General features: G+C 40.3%; 1 protein-coding gene across 2 annotated transcripts in view; it reads left to right on the forward strand.

The window, feature by feature from the left end:
* Positions 1-502: 502 nt before the first annotated feature.
* Positions 503-17819, forward strand: part of LOC119372590 (protein FAN) — a 91628-nt gene continuing 74311 nt past the window's right edge. For both annotated transcript variants that reach the window (XM_037643070.2, XM_037643077.2), the window contains exons 1-6: positions 503-731; positions 9739-9837; positions 9912-9990; positions 10856-10911; positions 11018-11111; positions 16500-16568. In XM_037643070.2, the coding sequence (XP_037498998.1) occupies positions 700-731; positions 9739-9837; positions 9912-9990; positions 10856-10911; positions 11018-11111; positions 16500-16568 (429 nt within the window). In that variant the 5' untranslated portion in view covers positions 503-699. The remainder of the gene's footprint in view (positions 732-9738; positions 9838-9911; positions 9991-10855; positions 10912-11017; positions 11112-16499; positions 16569-17819) is intronic.

Genomic DNA, 17819 nt, shown 5'->3' on the forward strand with positions numbered 1-17819 from the left:
TGACAGCAATTTCTGTGATTTAGGCTGCATGCAGAACCCAGATTTCGCAAACCAAGTGAGCCGACTTGAAACGTCATAGGGCTCTCCATGCGGTGAAGCTGCCTTGCAGATGCTGGGAGATGAAAACTTTAAAATCAAGCTTAAATATTTATACGTGTTTCCCGGATGCGGTGTGGGGAGAGCGTTAACACTACATGCCAAGGAAAACAAAAACGTCCGTTTTGCTGCACTTCAAAATCGTGTCAGTACTCCTTTAATAACGTCTAAAATGCACGAACTGAATTCAAATAGTGGCGCGCCCGCGGAAGCCACCTACCACGAATGAGAATTTCACGCTCGTGCACAATTGAAACTTGCTTGTTTTGTCGCTACTAATTTGTGAGAATTTTGCATTATCAGATTAAGACTGACGATTAACATAGCCCACCATCACTGGTTCGAGTCGCACTACTTTTTGTAGATGAAATGCGGATCTAGCCGCAGTTTCGGGGTTGAGGTATCAGGCGGTGAAAGCCGGTGTGGCCGGTGTATGCAACAGGGCGAGAGTTTCGAGTAAGGCAGCAGCACTGCTTGGCGTTCATGTATTGCTATGGGATTTTCGAAGTTCTGTGTCTCGTGTGGTTGCTGAGTTGGCGTATGATGTCATATGAAAATACATGTGGTATGCAACAAGCCTGACAGCGATTGTAGTTCGTTGTAATGGCTTTCATCGAACCTCCCAACTCGGAGAGGTAGGTGTTTTGTTTGTAGTATACTCTGCTGCTTGCTTAAAGTAAACTCTATTCACTCTGACTACTTGCAAACTCGCAGGAAAGCTGGTCTGCGAGTTTATGTTAGGGTATAGTCCGTCCCTCTATTTTTAAGGGTCAATCAACGGCGATTTTCGAGCTTCTTGTCATGTGTCATTAGTTTCCCACTCTTTTTGAGATAAATTTGGCTTTAGAATTTCCCTGTTTATATTTTAACTGTGCAAGGATAGGCGTTAATGGTGTTTTAAAATGCATAGGCGTGGCACTAGACGCTGCTGACAATAAGATAACGCTGCTATTACCGAAGGTTGCGAAACCTAGCGAAACTTGTTTGTTTCGTTTTTTAGTTTTATTGCTCGTCTAAGATGCTGAAATACATTTTAACCTGACGTGCACGTTCCTTGCGAATAGCGCCATTGAAACTTCCTTACAACGTTCGAATGGCCAGTCGAGTGCGCACTTTATTGCAATAACATGCTGCGGCAGATTTTCCAAAGAGCGTTGCGTGTGGAAATTTATGAAGTACTGCTATCCAAAATGGTCTAGATTATTTGCTAAACTAGTCTATCAAAGCCCTTAAATGTTACGTTCGACATGCCACTTCGAATCGAACAGGACAATATTTCATTCGTTATTGAAAAGAGAAATGAAAAGAAAACCCTGACAATAAAACGCGGACACACCGAAAAGTGGACAGCTCTGCTTTCGTATGGCACAACACACACATATCTTGCTTTGGTGAAATGCAGATACTAGGAAATACGCTAGAGAATAACTTCGATGAAATGAATGCTAGTCAGAAGTGACTGCTACTTCAGGAGACAGTAAAATCTCCTCTTGCATTAATTATCCTTGCGTGCCGCATGTGTGTGTAAAGGATGCTTCCATAATTTTTAACATATAAATTTTAGTGTGTATTTCTATTTATTTAGTTATTCACTTGTTTATATTTTACATTTGGCAGTGCAGCGACACAAAAAAAAAAACAATGAAAAACGCAGACTATTGTGTAGGCAGCTTTTACATAATACTGTGTCTAAGTCATTGTTTTGCTTCCACACAAATTTTATGGCTTATGCACAAACAATGTGGCATGAACAATGGCCCTTTTATTTCTCGTTTCCATGATGTTATGGGCGGCACCACACATAAGAGGGATGTTAGCTGTCTTGCTTTTTATTCGGTCTTTTTTTGTAGGTGGAAAGTGCCGCTGAAATGTTCAACTGCAACAGTCGCAGTTGCAATTTGCAAGTAGTGTCAGATAGTCTCTTTGAAAAATCTAGCACATATGTGAAAACTGTTGATCTTCCTTCACCCAAGGTTCGAAATTGGGCTTTGCTGCACTATTTCTCACATATATAAGACATTGTTCACCACTGATTCCCTGCAAAATGCCAATTTCTCAGTCTCCACCATTATTGACTCTTACGAAAACCCCTTTAGGCAGTGCCGCATCATAGCTTACCCAAGAGCATTAAGAGAAGCTTAAAGAGGTTATAGATGGCATTTTATTGCTCATTTGTCTGTGTTCTTTACAAAAACCACTTGTTTGATCAATGCATTGATGTGAACACCTTCCAGGGCCCAACAGTATTGTTTAGAGTCCCAAATCAAAATTGCTGAAAAAGCATACAAAAAATTTGAGCATCATTAACAGCAGTCACAAAACACATTTTATTACACTATAGAGTTAATGAGAGTATCCTTCAGGATTTTTTGAAACAAGTAGGTGAAATGAAGGCACATAATAGTAGAATTCAGGTTATTCCAACTCAAGGCCCCTAAATATTCAGACGTAAATTGACTCCAATTAGTGCATACTTTTGGTAATAGGAAATAGTGCCTAGCATGTGCATTATTTAATGTAGACTGATGTAAAGTAACTCCAGTTAATTGAACTTTCTTGTAAGTTCGAACATCAATGTTATACATGATCAGGTCATAGTCATTTAGGATAGAGAAGCTTTAAACAAGTATCTTGAGTTTGTAATGGGTGAGAAATGTGTTGTTATAGGATGTTCTATAAGTCAAAAATGGGTAGCAGGTGTGTTAAAGCTCCAGACTGATCTAGTTGAGGTGGGAATTAATGAAAGCGTAATAGAGGCTAACTAGAATGTCTTTGGTAAATAAATGTTATTGTAGAAGACCATGTATACCACACGAAGTCTTGTGAATGTTTGAACATATGTGATGTGAATTTTAAATGAGAGTTAATAAGTGTACTCCAAGAACTTATCGGGTCAGTAAAGTTGATAGGGCAGATATTGTACAACAGGTAAATCTATGATTCTCTTAGCTTCTAAGTGGAGTCCTGTGTAATGTTTTATTTAGCGTAAAAACAACTTTTCTTGGCAATGAAGCAAAGGCTACAGAGCGCAATTGTGCAACCACTACTGATAATCAATGTTGTCCCACAACTGTGTCCATGTTTTCTGTGTGAGTAATAAAAGAAAACATTACTTCATTTTCATTAGGAAGCTATTTGAAAGAGGACGCAGCACACACCAGGGATACATTAATATTTATTTAACTTTACATAACGTCGTTTCGCCTTTTTGCACATGTGCGAATGTTGTACCTTTTACATGTACTATTCTGATGGAAAATAATGTGAACATTGCGGCACTTGTGCACTTGGCTGTTCACACTTCTTTCTGAGCGCTTGTAACTTAGCTAGTAATAATGACATCAGTCATTCACGGTACAATCAAGGGTGACTCTAGCGTATTTTATTACCACCATGGCAAAAGTGCAATAAAAGCAAGTGTGAACAGCGGAGCACTAATTTGCCGCACTGTTCGCACTTATTTTTATCACCCCAATACCTGTGTCTGCATCTTCTCATGAGTGTCAGTCTCCTTCTGGCTCGTCTGTCTTCTCACCTCAAAAACTTGCAACAAAGTTCATTCACAAATGGCTGTCTAAGCAGACAACGCAAATGGTATTCAACGCTTAATGCCACGTAGCCATCACTTTTCACAGCGGTAAGAAACCCATCCCAAACACATTGTGCAGGAGTACATGTGCAGAAGCACCAACCCTCTCAGCTTTCCCTTCACTGCCATGAAAAGTTGTTCATGAGTATAGTATTTGCTTTACACCAGTGATGCAGAATCTCTTAATTCTCGGTTAACTTTTGTGACGAGCTTTTTTTTTCTCTTTGCTTGTAATGAGTAAATAGTGTCATCGGCATGAAGTGCAGGTCTAGCTTGATATAACTGTGAGGGCAGGTCATTAAAATGTATTAAAGAAAAAATAGGTCCAGTAATTGAACTTTCTCATAAAGATTACCCAGATTAATAGTTCTATAATCAGACCTTCAACAACACAGATTTTTTGGCAGTCTTTTATATAACTGAAAAAGTGCAAGCGGTGTTTCATTTATACAATAACGATAATTTAGCTTTAGGTATATCATGACGGCCGCGGCAGCTGCATTTTCGATGGAGGCAAAAATGTTTGAGGCTCGTGTACTTAGATTTAGGTGCACGTGAAAGAACCCCAGGTGGTCAAAATTTCCAGAGCCCTCCACTACGGCGTCTCTCATAATCATATTGTGGTTTTGGGACGTTAAACCCCAGATATTATTATTATTATATAGGTATATCATGATGTAATGAGCCACTTGCTTTTGCAATGTCTGTGAAAATTCCTGCTACCAATAATCCAGCATAAATTTTTTAATCAGCCTGTATTATGTCTACCGCAGGATGAAGGCCTCTCTTAGTGGTCTCCAGCCCACCCTGTCCTGCGCGAGCTGATTCCATTTTATGCCTCCAAATTTCTTAATTTGGCCATTCCACCTAACCCTTGGCCGTCCCCGTCCACGCTTCCCATCTCCTGATATCCATTCTGATGTTCTAACTGACCGTCTCTTGTCTGTCCTTCTCAAATGTAGCCTGCCCTATCCCATTTTTCCCTTTTAATATCTACTAGGATATCGGCTACCCATTTGTTTTGTGATCCACTCCACTGTCTTCCTATCTCTTATGGTCACGCCTAACATTTTTTTTTCCATTTCACGATGTGTGGTCCCTAGTGTCTTTGAGTTTGTTATTCTCCAGGTTTATGTGCCGTTTTTGTGTAGAAGCCACAAAAATTATATTGCAACAATAGCTGAAAATTCTTTCCTAAACAAATTGCTAAGGTGAAAGAATGTCGCACTTTTTTCTGAAAATGGGCTAAACCAAAGAACTGGCAACCTTTGAACAACTTTACTAAGGACAAGGAGTATCGAAATTTGTCAGCAGTTTTATACTTCTTCTTTATTCTTGGATTTATGCATTGGTAATACTTTTGCAATTTAATATCTGATAATTTTTTGTTTTATGCTGAAACCACGATATTATGAGACACCCTGTAGTGGGGCACTATGGATTAATTTTTACCACCCGGTATTTTTTTAATGTGCACCTAAATATAAGTACGTGGGTGTTCTTGCATCTTGCCTCCATCGAAATAGAGCCACCGTGGCTGGGAATTGAACCCTTATCCTTGAGCTCAGCAGTGCAAAACCTTACGTGCTAAGCTACCACAGTGGTTTTTTTTTTATTTGAGCTGTAATATAGCTGTCACAAAAATTGTATTAGCAGGATTAGCAAGAACGAGTGAACTTTTATCCTTAACTGATTTTAAATACATATATATGCAGAGATAGTGTCCTTACATAGTGCAGATATTGCATACTTTTCTACTTTTGTAGAGCTAGAAGAAATATATTGTAAATGAGGCGTGTGAGTTGCATCACAATCATTGAACGTATTTCAAGGGAATTAGTAATTGCTAAACGCATTGGTTTTATCTTGACATGAGGTATTGTAGGTATGTACAGTATAGTATATGGCAGATATCTTATTCGTGTTCCTAGGTACTTCTGTAAAATATCCTAGATCCTAACACAGCTGTTCCCGGTGCAAGGAATACAATTGTCAAAGTAAGCTTAATTTATCTCAAGAAGTCTGGGCATGCAAATGCGGACACATTCACTAGTTGGTAGGTGTTCATTAACGTGAATGCTCAGTGCTCTGTAATTGTAAGTTTTGTTTGCCAAGAACGCAACATTGTAAAAAATAAAAGAATGCCGGGAGTGCTTCATTTGCAATAAACAATTGAAAAATTGCTGTTTATCTTTTTTATGCATGTTATATTTCTTTTAAAGCGATAATGTTAAAAAGCCTGTGTCGAAGAAAATGTGGTGTCAGGGTCGGCAGCGTTGTCTGTGAGCGAAAATTCCTGATGCAAGGAATAAAAATCAGCTTGTAGGTGTCAAAAAAAAGGTGTCATATCATAAAAGACGTCATGTCAGGCAAGGGGTCATGGTAGCAGACGTAATATTGCGTGGCAGAAGCGTAGAATTGCACCAGACATTGCACCATGTGAATTGCATAACGAGTGAGTGGTTTAAAGCTGCCCACCATTACAAAAGGCTCAGCAATAATTCATCATCATCATCATCAGCCACAGCATCAACAAAGTGTGCAGCAATGTAGGTGCACATATTGCCTTACAGAAGTGTAGTGGGTGCTTCACTACTTTTACGAAGGGAGAGATAGATAATAAAATGAAAGGCAGGGAGGTCAACCAGAATTGTAGCATCCGGTTTGCTACCCTACACTAAGGGGAGGGGGAAGGGTGAATTATGGCGTAGTAGGTACTTCGCAACCATGCTTGCAGTAAGCACCCTAGGAGCGTTTACAACGGCAAATGTCATGCACACAGGCGTTCCTTTCCTCGTGGCATGGTTAAAGGGACACTATAGAGAAACGATGAATTGGTTTAGATTGATTAATTGTACTTTGAGAACTATAATGTCGTTAATTTCACCATCATAGGTGTATTAATAAAGGGGAAAATGAAGTTTAAAGTTTCATTTTTAAATTTCGCGCCAAAATCTCTGCGCATGACGTCACAAATTTCAAAGTGTATTTATCGTATTTTGGCGGCATTGGCTCAACAAAATTTCCTCAGACTTGGTATTTTAACTCTATGGCCCCTTCAGAGGACAGTGCACTTCATTTTTACCGTTTAGGAACTACGTAGGCCATAGTAGGCGCCGTCAAAATACGACGTCATGGCGAATGGTGCACAAACTTCAAGGTGGCGTCGCCACCCACATTTTCTTTGTGCAAGATTTCTCGCTTACTAAGCGTCTTCTCGCAGCAAGCGCAGTGTTTTTGTTATCTTGAAAGAGTAGTTTACTAATACGAGAAAAGACGTTTTCCTCTTTAGTGTCCCTCTAAGGTGTCCACCAAGAAGCAAAGCATAGCAAGCAAATGAGGAGGTGATGAGAATAGGGCCCAAAATGCTATCACATTCTACTTTTATATGCAAAGCATAAATGTCCTCTAATTTTTTATTCAGCTTAATAGTGAGCATGTTGCTCATAGTTGTCATAGCTCCCAGTACCAGTAACTGTAGTTGTTCACACAGCTGCTCAAGAAATAGGCTTCAATGGCAACTCATAACTCCTGTTTGGAGAATCCAGTTTGTAAGCGGAAGACCAATCAACATCACATTCATTACTGCTAAACAGAGTTTGACAAAACATGATAAATGCTAGCGTTACTATGATTTGTAACAGGTGTTTTTACATCAATGCAGTTCATATAGCCATTGGAACATTTGACAGGAGAGGTACTCGTAACGTGAATTTACATTTGTACACTACAAGACAAAGAAGGCCTACTTGGGACATCTTTTTTGCTGCACAACAATAATCATCTCACGTGCTTCTCTTGCGTTATTGCCGCGTGCCCAGTCCTTTCCGGACACGAACAACGTGTGGCTATCAACGTGACATAGCACTCTTGATAGGAAAGTAGCAAGTGCAGTTTTCAAGAATGAAAACGCAAGCAGGAGAAATGACAATTATTGTTTTGTGGCTGAAAGATGCCCAAAATATGCCTCTTTTACCTTTGATTGTAGTGTCTGCGTTAATGTCTTTCACTGCAATGTATTTATTTAAAAGTATGCAAACTATATGTTCAAATTGTTGATTGGATGCAGAAGGAGACCTGTGTACTACTCTAACAGGGATATTCTGTTTGGTTTTTACCTTAGTATGTTAATTTTGACCTAAACTGACTCTCATTGTTCAGTATGTAAATTTATATATGTCATCTTCTTTTATGTATCACAGACCTATCTCTATAATGTTTAGCGCTGCGATACAGGCTATTGGAACCTTGGTCACGTGGGCAACATTCTGCCTCTTGGTTGTAGCCAGGCAGACAAGAATGGGGTACATTGTGATAACCGCTTCATTCATATCCCAACAAAAGTAAACTTCTTGAAATCTTAAAGGCTTACATAGATTGCGTCTGACACAAGATTTTCCCTCGAACTCTACAAAGGAGTGGTATTTGGCGTTCTTTCAGTGACTACTGAAAGAACGCCAAATACCACTCCTTTGTAGACTCAATTATATTTGCATCTTCACTTGTGTGATGATCTGTGATGAACTGAGATGCTGATACTCTGAAGGTCACTTTTGGTAGCTATTGTCATGACTGTCAGCAGTTTTGCAGGTTTTTTTATAGCCGTAATTTTTAGTATCCACAAAATCTTTAGCTATGCTGCTGGTAAACCTTTACAAAGCACATCATTTATTGGAATTTTGTTGGTAGTCACACACACTTTGCTTTTAAGCATGGATATATTTGCCACTTTCTTGAATGAAGTGTGACCTTTTTGGGTGGTGGGGTGTGGGTCTGTGATTCTAGATTTTCTGGTACTTGATGTCAAGGAGGTTATGTTCTTGAACTGTCATGGTACTTCACCCTTCAGAACTGAGTAACAGGCTGAGTTAACTGGCCATGTATATGCATATATGTAATTACGGTGTAGATGTTTAAAAAATAATTTGTGGTGGTAGCATACTTATGTATTTTCAGTTGGATTACTTGCAATATCGGTGCATTATTCAGCTCTATAATTATTTAAGTGCATGCTGGAAGTGTAAAATTGAAACTAGCCAGTTCACAAAGCGTTCTCTTGGAACCCCAAGACTTCAGATTTATGAAAGATGTGCTGAAATGCACAGACATTCTGCATTATTTTACAAAAAATAAAGCCTTTCTTAAACATGCAAAATAGAATTATACACAGGGCCACTGTATTCTGTTACACAAATTGGGCACGGTTACTGTGAACCCTGTGCTAATTTCATGATATTTACTGAATGAACATACATATAGTCGGATACAACTTTAGAAGGCAGCGGCATTTCCTCCTCAAAGGCGGATGAACACAAGCCTGCACCAATGGGCGCGCACTCAGGACTGACGTCATGAGCGGGACGGACGGGGGCTCCGACTTCGGAGAACATCGGCGCATGCATGAGCGGGACTATTTCTTTAGTCGCGGAGGCGATCGGCTGCCACACTTCGGTCGTCTGGGTGGGGCCTCTCCTGCCTTCTTAAGTTGTATCCGACTGTAATTACTACTTGCAAATGTCCCGAATGCAAGCGGTTTAAAACTAACTAAATGTAAGTTATGTTTGTTGTGAATGTAATGGCCACGTCTTCAGGTGATTCAGCTTAAGTTGTGCTGTGTGCTGCGAGCAATTCTTAAAAATTGTGCGCATTACAACAAAACTCTTTTACCATATTGAGTTTTTCACCTCATTAATTATTACTATGTGCGTAGGCGCCAGATGCGGGGGGCCAGGCGCGCATTCCCTGTCCAAAAAAATGCACACAATGCCCCTTACACACGCACTGGTTTGCAAACCTACAACAATGGTACTCACCTTAGGCTGTGCATTTTTCACATTGCAGTTTTTTTTTATGTGTAATTATTGTTCTGCTGCAGTGAACTATTCTCTTGTCTACCACTACCCCTTTTTCCAGTCTGTTCTCCAGTGCTTTTTTTCCCCTAGCTGGAAACATCATGTAGTGTAAAGGCACGCAACTAAAAGCTATGTCATTGCACACACTTGTTAATGGCGCTCACAGGTGTACTGACTGTAACCTTGCCTATCTTATGGCAGATTTTCTCTCTTACTCTTGGAGCCTGGGGAAATTTACTTCAAGGATTACAGCGTGTACCTTTATCCTGATAATGTGAAAGAGGCAGAAGCACAAAGAAGGTGAGGATTATACCTACATGATTGTTTTTGTCTGCTTATCTGTATTATGGCCTTGCACGAAACCTTGATTGCAGGAAGCAAAAGGGACGGCTCAAGGTGTGTTCAAAGTCCATTCTTTTCGTACCTGAAGAGATAAACCATCCAATACTTAAGGTATGTTTCCTTTTTTATTGAAAATAGCACTGTTAAAGCACCCCAAAAAGCCATGAACAGATTCTTAATTTTACTTCGTGAACTGGTTTATAAATCATGTGCGTGTATAGGAGCTGCAACCTTCATAGGGCCTGACATGTAGGTTGCTGCAGTGCTGTGTGGATCAGGTTGTATGTGTAAAGTTGCAGCAGGTCACAGGAGCTATGAAAAACGCTGAATTTACAAATTGTTTTGATTTGAAAGCTTGAATCAAGCCTACTCATTTTTTTTTAAATGACATCCTGTGGAAGTTCGTGCTCTGGCTGCTCGTTTCACTTGCAAACTTGTCTACACTCATGTGTCCACAAAATGCGTTCACACAATGCAAGCACAGCTCATTGCTGGGATGAGTGACCTTCACCTCAGTAGTACCATACCAATCACCATTGACTGACTTTAGGTGGCTCTGCATCTAAGCAAAATGTCTGAATACTGCTGTCTGCTGCTTTTAAGTAGAATTGAAAAATGTTGTGAACATGAAAAGGGATTTTTAAAAGTGTTGGGACCGTAAAAGGGTGAGGCACTGATTGTGTCCTTCAAAATTATTTATCAGCAAGATGATAGGCCCATTAATTTGATATCTTGCATACTAAGTTGTTGTCTCACTAGAGAGCTAGAAGCAGCAGCACCATAACCTATCATGGGATGGGACACAAAATATATAGCAGAATAATCCATAGATAGAAAGCCAGCAGTTTCTCGCCTTTCACTATTGTCAAGTTTTCCTTTCTTCAGTGCAATGACCTTAGCATTCATTGATTTTATCTTGTGTTTAAATTGAAGTGTGAACAGATATTTGAGCGAATGAACTGTTTATTGTTTTCAGTTTCCGCTGAATGAATCCAGTATCGTGAAGAGATGGACAGGACCTCTGCTCTCCAAGTACGTTGGGTTTGATAAGTTTGCTCCTCAGGGTGTCCATCCTTTGATCTGCACCTAATGCTTAGGGTTGGCCACTGATGTGTCTTGTGTGTTTTTATGTTAACAGGTTGTACAGCAAGAACAGTGTCATGAATCTTCAGAATGACCAAGTGGTGGAAATGCTAGAAGGAAACTTTATTAAACCTTATGTGTTCAAAAGGGTATGTTCAATTTTTCATAAAACCATTGTCAAGTTCTCTTAAATTGTGGTACCTTCTCACTGTGCTCAGCGTTTTAGCTGTGACTGACCCGGCGAAAAACAACTGGCTAAATGACCATGGGCAACAATATTCACCTACTGTTCACATGGTGTGCCGCTTTTCTTGCTTTTGTATTTTATTTGAGACAGATTTCATTACTAAATGAGAGCAGTTAGTTTTGAATTCTTTTGAGTTATGACAACCCAGGCTTCATGGTTTGCTTCCTGTTTATGTACACAAGACGCCTTGCTGTGCAAATTCACAAAACTTGTTGTGCAGCATTTTTTTCTTTATTGTAAGTGCAACATGTAAAAGAGTTAATTCATTGCGTGATTTAAAGCAACAATTTTACACCGCATTGATGAGAGGGAATATTTGATTGATTGAGTTCAAAAGCACATGTTGTGTGAATAATAAGCAGTACAAAAATTAAATTGAATCTGTCAGAATAAAACATGACATTACATCTGATCAGTTCAACATAGAGTGCTTTTTTTAGACAATACAGATTTTTTATAAAAATCCTATGACAGTAAGGCTCCTGTCGTTTTTGCACATCAACTCCAGGTCGAGGCGGAAATACTTTGCCACAGCTGAAATGACACTGTTGCGACTAATTAAGAAAAACTTGTTAATTAACATTTTCATTATTGACTTGAGGGCAGTTGTTTATATTAGAAAGTTGTAGGGCATGATAATTTATGGCATACTCATTTTTTCGAAATCACAAAACTTGCATGTAGTTTGAGAGATTCATCGTCGAATTTTAAGAGCGATATCAAAACTGATCGTGCCTGGCACACACGAAGCACGACTACTCTGTTACCTCAGACCGTAACTACCCAAGACAAGGTAGTGACGAAATTAAAATGAAGACACATCGCGGCAGTGTCTTTTCGCGAAAAGCGGCAAGTCATCTCACTTGTGCCAGCGCCATGGTGTTAGAATAGGTTAGGTGTACCGACGCTCCGCCTCCGCTGCGCAGCCTCTGTACCGAACATGGAGACGCGCTTCGCATTTATTCCGACAGGCTGCGCTGGGCGTATCGAGGCTTCAGGTCAGCCGGTTCAACGGGGGCCACGTCGTTTACAAAGACTGTATTTGCGACAACTCTTCAACTGCTGGCCGTTCGTTTATCAGGGTAACCGCACATATCACCCTGATTTGAAAGTAAATGAACAACATCAAGAAAATCCAGTGGCGGTAGCCAACAGATGGAAGCACATAGGAAACATAGCTTCTGCGAACAGCGATAATGAGTTTACAGGTGAACACGAATTTCAAAAACATTTTAACTCGTGCACAAATAAGGCCACCGGGGCAAATTGGGTGAGGCCGCCGTGGCGAACGGGGTTGTTAATAATAATATCTGGTGTTTTACATCCCAAAACCACGATATGATTATGAGAGACGCCGTAGTGGAGGGCTCTGGAAATTTTGACCATCTGGTGTTCTTTAACATGCACTGACATTGCACAGTACACAGCTAAATTCAACTAGGACGTTCTTGAAAAATTCTTTGGCGTCATACGCCAAGCAAATGGTCAGAATGACCACCCTTGCTTACCTACGTTTTTGCAGTTATATAATATGCTTTCAATATATAGCCTTGTGAGGCCGCCAAAATTTGGCAACTGCCAGGTGCAGATTAGTGAAGAGCCACACGCCATATGCCTTTTAAGCCTCTCTGACCTAATGTCAGCATTTCAGGAATCTGCTCCTATAGAGTCGTGTCCGGAGGAACTAAAACTAGACGGCTTAGTGGAAGAAGAAGCTGAGTGCGAGAATGTATTTTTGGATATATCCTCATCAGATAATGTGACCGACTGTATAACTTATTATGTGGGAGGATTTTTGTTCAGGAATATATTGAAGAACACCAGTTGTCAACAATGTCGCAATGGCCTGCAAGACGCGAGGGGGACTGGTGTACCCAAACACTTGCCTGTTTATGTTCAAGGAAGTTGAAGCAATATTTTGCAAACATGTTGGAGAAAAGCACGCATATGACATGACAGTAGACTATGTCATAGAACATTGCACGTTATGATTTCTCTGTCATGAGCACAAGGTTGATGTTACATATGTTGAAAGTGCTTCATTATTATGTTGGAGTCAGGATGAGGCAATACTGTAAGCAGCTGCGGAAGGTTGAAGCAGACAAGATGCAGAAGCTACGAAAGCTTTCGTACCTTGTCTAGTGTTTTGTGGCTTTTATCCTGTCAATGCATGTTGTGCTGGTACAGATGATGCACTGTTGAATGAATAGAGTGTTTTCTCTTTTTACTACCACACACTCTCTTGAGTACCATTCTACATTCTTTCGTATCATTTAGCCGCACCATACAATACTTGAGCTGGAGCAGCTTCTTCAGGCAAAAATATTTAAAATTCATAGATCGTGCCAATGCTGTGATAAAATTCTTGGCGCACCATAACGTATATATCTTGCAGTCTATTTTGAATATATCAAAGAGCGGCCTATATCAAGCTGTCGCCCACTTTATTGCATTTTCTTTCAATCCTGTATTTTCCGACGTGGGAGCGGCTCGTCACGTGCTAGTGCACGCCCCGAAAGACCTAAATAGAGTTGTTCTATTCCATTACATTAAAGCATTCGTCTCCTTGCAAATGTTTACGCAATTTGCAAATAAGCAGTTTATAGTAAACGATTCTGTTGGGTCACTTGATCTGATATGTGAAATTCCCCTTACACATGATGCCTGCTCTTTATATGATGCTGACTGCAAATACATCAATTAATCTTTCGAGGGCAAATGAAGGGTGAATTCAACACCCGTCACACAACTGCAGGTTTACTTTTGTAGACAAAATGCGGGTACGATCGCCTAGGCCAGAGTCACGGTGTTAGAATAGTTGCCACAGTGTTGCCGAGGCCAAAGGTGGTGTTTATGAGCTTCACGCCACATGCCGAACCATCATGCATAAAACACTACTAAGTTTTTATATTTAACTTATGTGTTTGGTATTACAATACTACACAATCCTCACAGGGCCTTGCGATATCGCTAAACACCGAATGTTAGAAGCGTCAGGTTTGCGCTGGGTGTAGCCAGGCGGCCACTGTCTCGCGCACATCTCCTTTCGACAAGAAAGGGAAAGAGGTCCCCGATTTCTCCTCATTCCAGTGCACCGTCGCTCCACCTAAACTATTCTAACACTGTGACCAGCGCGTCGCCTTACCTTTGCGTGTAGTGTTTGGTGCTCATCTGTTTCTTTTGAGCCGTATACAGGAAAACCGCAATATCAACTTTTTCTTTGTTTGGGAAGCATAAGACTCAAGGGCAGCCACTGTGGCGCTCCTTCTTGCACACAGGCGAAATAGTTTTTTGCACCTGTTCATAGTTTAAGAAAAAAACAGAAAAGCACTATACAATGCATGCAAACAATAAGCTGTCTACTTGTGTATTTGAGAATGCCTGCTGACTTTCCTGACCAGATTCTGCTTCAGCATGCCTTGATTCAAATTTCATCACTTCCCTGTCATGGGTAGTTCCAGTCTGACAACAGACAGGCCGCGTGCCCTGCGCGCCGGGCACAGTCAGTTTCGATATCGCCCTTGAAGTTCGATGATAAATATCTCTAATTACGTGCAACTTCTGTGATTTCGAAAAAATGGGTATGCCATAAATTGGCCTGCACTACAACTTTCTAATATAAACAACTCTCCTCTAGTCAATAATAAAAAGTTAATTAACGAAATTTTGTTAATTAGTCGTGTCAGTATCATTTTAGCTGCGGAAAAGTATTTCCGCTTCAACATAGAGTTCATGTGCGAAAACAACAGGAGCCTGACTGTCATAGAATTTTTATAAAACATCTGTATTGTCTAAAAAAAACACCATGTCGGTGTCCTGTCTCCAGGAAAGGAGAAAATATTGCTTTAAATCACCCAGTGGAATTTGACATACGCATTTTTACTTGAAACCTAGGTGCTGCACACTTTATCCTCTGAGTACTTATATTTTGCGGAATACATTTTCGTAAATATATCTAAAACCAATTTTTACCAAAGGCATTTGATGCAAGAATGGTTATTCTTTAGAGGCCCTACAACTCTTTTTGAACATGGTCAGAAAATGCTGCCGATCAGTATTCGAGGCCCTTGGAAACATGTCAGCCATCATTATAGCACAGTACATGGCATTGGATTTACAGTTAAATTTCAAAGTCAACTAGAAATCGCACACTCTTCTCTTGACAAATGATGCCACATACCCAAAATACTGCGTAACATACCCAAAAGCACATGGACACTGCCATTGGCTGATTTGAGCATCGTGAGCTGCAGAGTTACTGCGGCCGCTGCGGTGTGCTCTATAGTGCATGCTAGAAGTACACTATAGAATTACACCAGCGTGCTTGGGATAATTGTGCAAGTGAGCTGCACGTTTGAAGAAAACAAGAAAAGAAAGTGCTCAAGGTCATGACGTGTGCTGACACATGGACGTAGCTTCTTGCCCCCTTGTTGCACTACACACCAAACGCAAAGAATAAGCAGCTGTCCACTTGTGTATTTGAGACGACTTGCCGTTTTTCGCGCCTTTTTTCAAGGTTTGTCACGTGAACTTCCGGTCTGACATAACTCAACCGTCGCCAGCATGCTCACTTTCAGTATCGCCGTGATCGGGGCCTTGAATTTCGGTGATTAATCTCAAATTACGTGTGTATATTGCAATTTTTAAAAAATGGGTATGTCATAAATTGTCACATCCTACAACTTTTCAAGATAAACAACTGCCCTCATGTAAATGATTAAAAATATAATTAATGAGTTTTGTTAATTACTCAGTTCAGCGTAACTTTAGGTGCAGCAAAGTTTTTCCACTTCAACATATATAGTTTGTTTGCGAAGACGACAGGGTCCTCACTGGCACAGAATTTTTATAAAGAATCTGCATTGTCTAAGAAAAAAACACCCTGTATACACCTTGTCTTAGAACAACTGAGATGCTGCAGGGATGGCTGGTCTCAATGCCTGTTGGAAACTAAATCTTAAGAAACTGAATAAAACTGATGTGAAGTTTTTGATGTTGGTCAAGAAAACATCTGATCTTGTGAATTCTCAAAAAGAACAAAGTGCAAAATCTTCCTTTAAAGCTGTTGGAATGAAAACAGAGGCCACTGTGTAATGTAAATTAATGGCTACACTGAACACAAGAAGCATGCCATCATAAAGCAGGTGCATCGCTCACTAATGACTATTCCCTCATCTCTTCAATGTGAAGCAAATTTCTGCACTTTACGGTCGTGGTGTTTGCCTTCATTTACCTTTGGTTCTGTATGATAATCGGGAGTTCACAGTGTTGAAATGTCCATGTATTTCAGGAAAAGGTGTCCTTCTTGTTCTCACTGGTGTATGGAAGCATTGATGAATGCCTCATGCACATTTCTCAAGTAAGGCTTCACATTTTACATATTTTCTTATGAAACATTTGGGACCCTGTTTGCTAAAGGTTTCACTTGAATAGAAGGTCTAAAATTATTCAACTAAAATGATCTTGTAGAGACGAAAGCATGGACTTAGAGTAACAAAAAATTGTGAAAAGAATGTGCATGAAGAAACATGAGTAAGCTGCAGCATTGGCAGGACATAGAAATGGCTAGAAAGTGAAAGAAAGTTGCAAAAATGTTATAGGTAGGGGTGTGCGAATGTCAAATTTTTTGAATACGAATTGAATACGAATATCCACCTTCGAATATCGAATCGAATATCGAATATCAAAGGAAAAATGCCTCCACAGTAACAATATTTTATTTAACATGTAGCTATTTGAAAAAAAAAAAGAACATTAACAGCTTGACTGGCAACAAAACATACACTGCTATCTCCAGAACACAATGTCCAGGTAGCACAATGCACATCACAACGCAAGCAAATATCACGGCACAATGAAGTAATGACTAGATGTTATCATGAAGAAATATGAGTTGCTCCACATGATCAGGCAGCGGGCGCTTCCTTCTAACAGAGACAACCCCCCCTCCCTGCCACTGAAAAGGCACGCTCGCTAGGAACAGACAAAGAGTGCTTAACAGCGCAAACGACCGGAGGGGATAGAAGAGACGAGACAGAGCGCTCTTTGTCATGTTATACCAACACACCCAATCCTACTGTCGCTAGGAACAGAAGTGGCTGGTATAGGGAGGTACATGGGGCAAAGCTTTGCCAGACTGGGGTATCTGAAGGTGCCTACAGTCCGCCACCAGTCACATGGGTCACTGTCTTTCTTCAGAAGTGGTCCCGCGTAGTGAACGAGTGGTAGTGCGGCACGTTACGGCCGCATAATATTGAAAATGTACGGTTACATGATCGCCAACAGCGCTGCACATCGGAGATGCACCAGCAATAAATCATACGTATTGGGGCGCTCGTTGCAGGCAGATATCGTGGCTCCGTGTACTTACGATGTGTATCGCTCCTCTCGGCAACGTTTTTAGCTATACGAACGCAGCAGAAATGTGGGCAACGAGTTATTTTATGCATGATAATCGAATCGCATATTCGAATTTTTCGAATATTCGAAGTTATCAAATATTCGCAACTTTTCGAATACACGAGTTTCGAATCGAATACGAATATTTCGAATGTAATATTCGACAAATATTCGAAGCTTTCGAATATTCGCACACCCCTAGTTATAGGGC

Source organism: Rhipicephalus sanguineus, chromosome 1 (genome assembly GCF_013339695.2).
Source record: "Rhipicephalus sanguineus isolate Rsan-2018 chromosome 1, BIME_Rsan_1.4, whole genome shotgun sequence".
Classification (NCBI taxonomy): domain Eukaryota; kingdom Metazoa; phylum Arthropoda; class Arachnida; order Ixodida; family Ixodidae; genus Rhipicephalus; species Rhipicephalus sanguineus.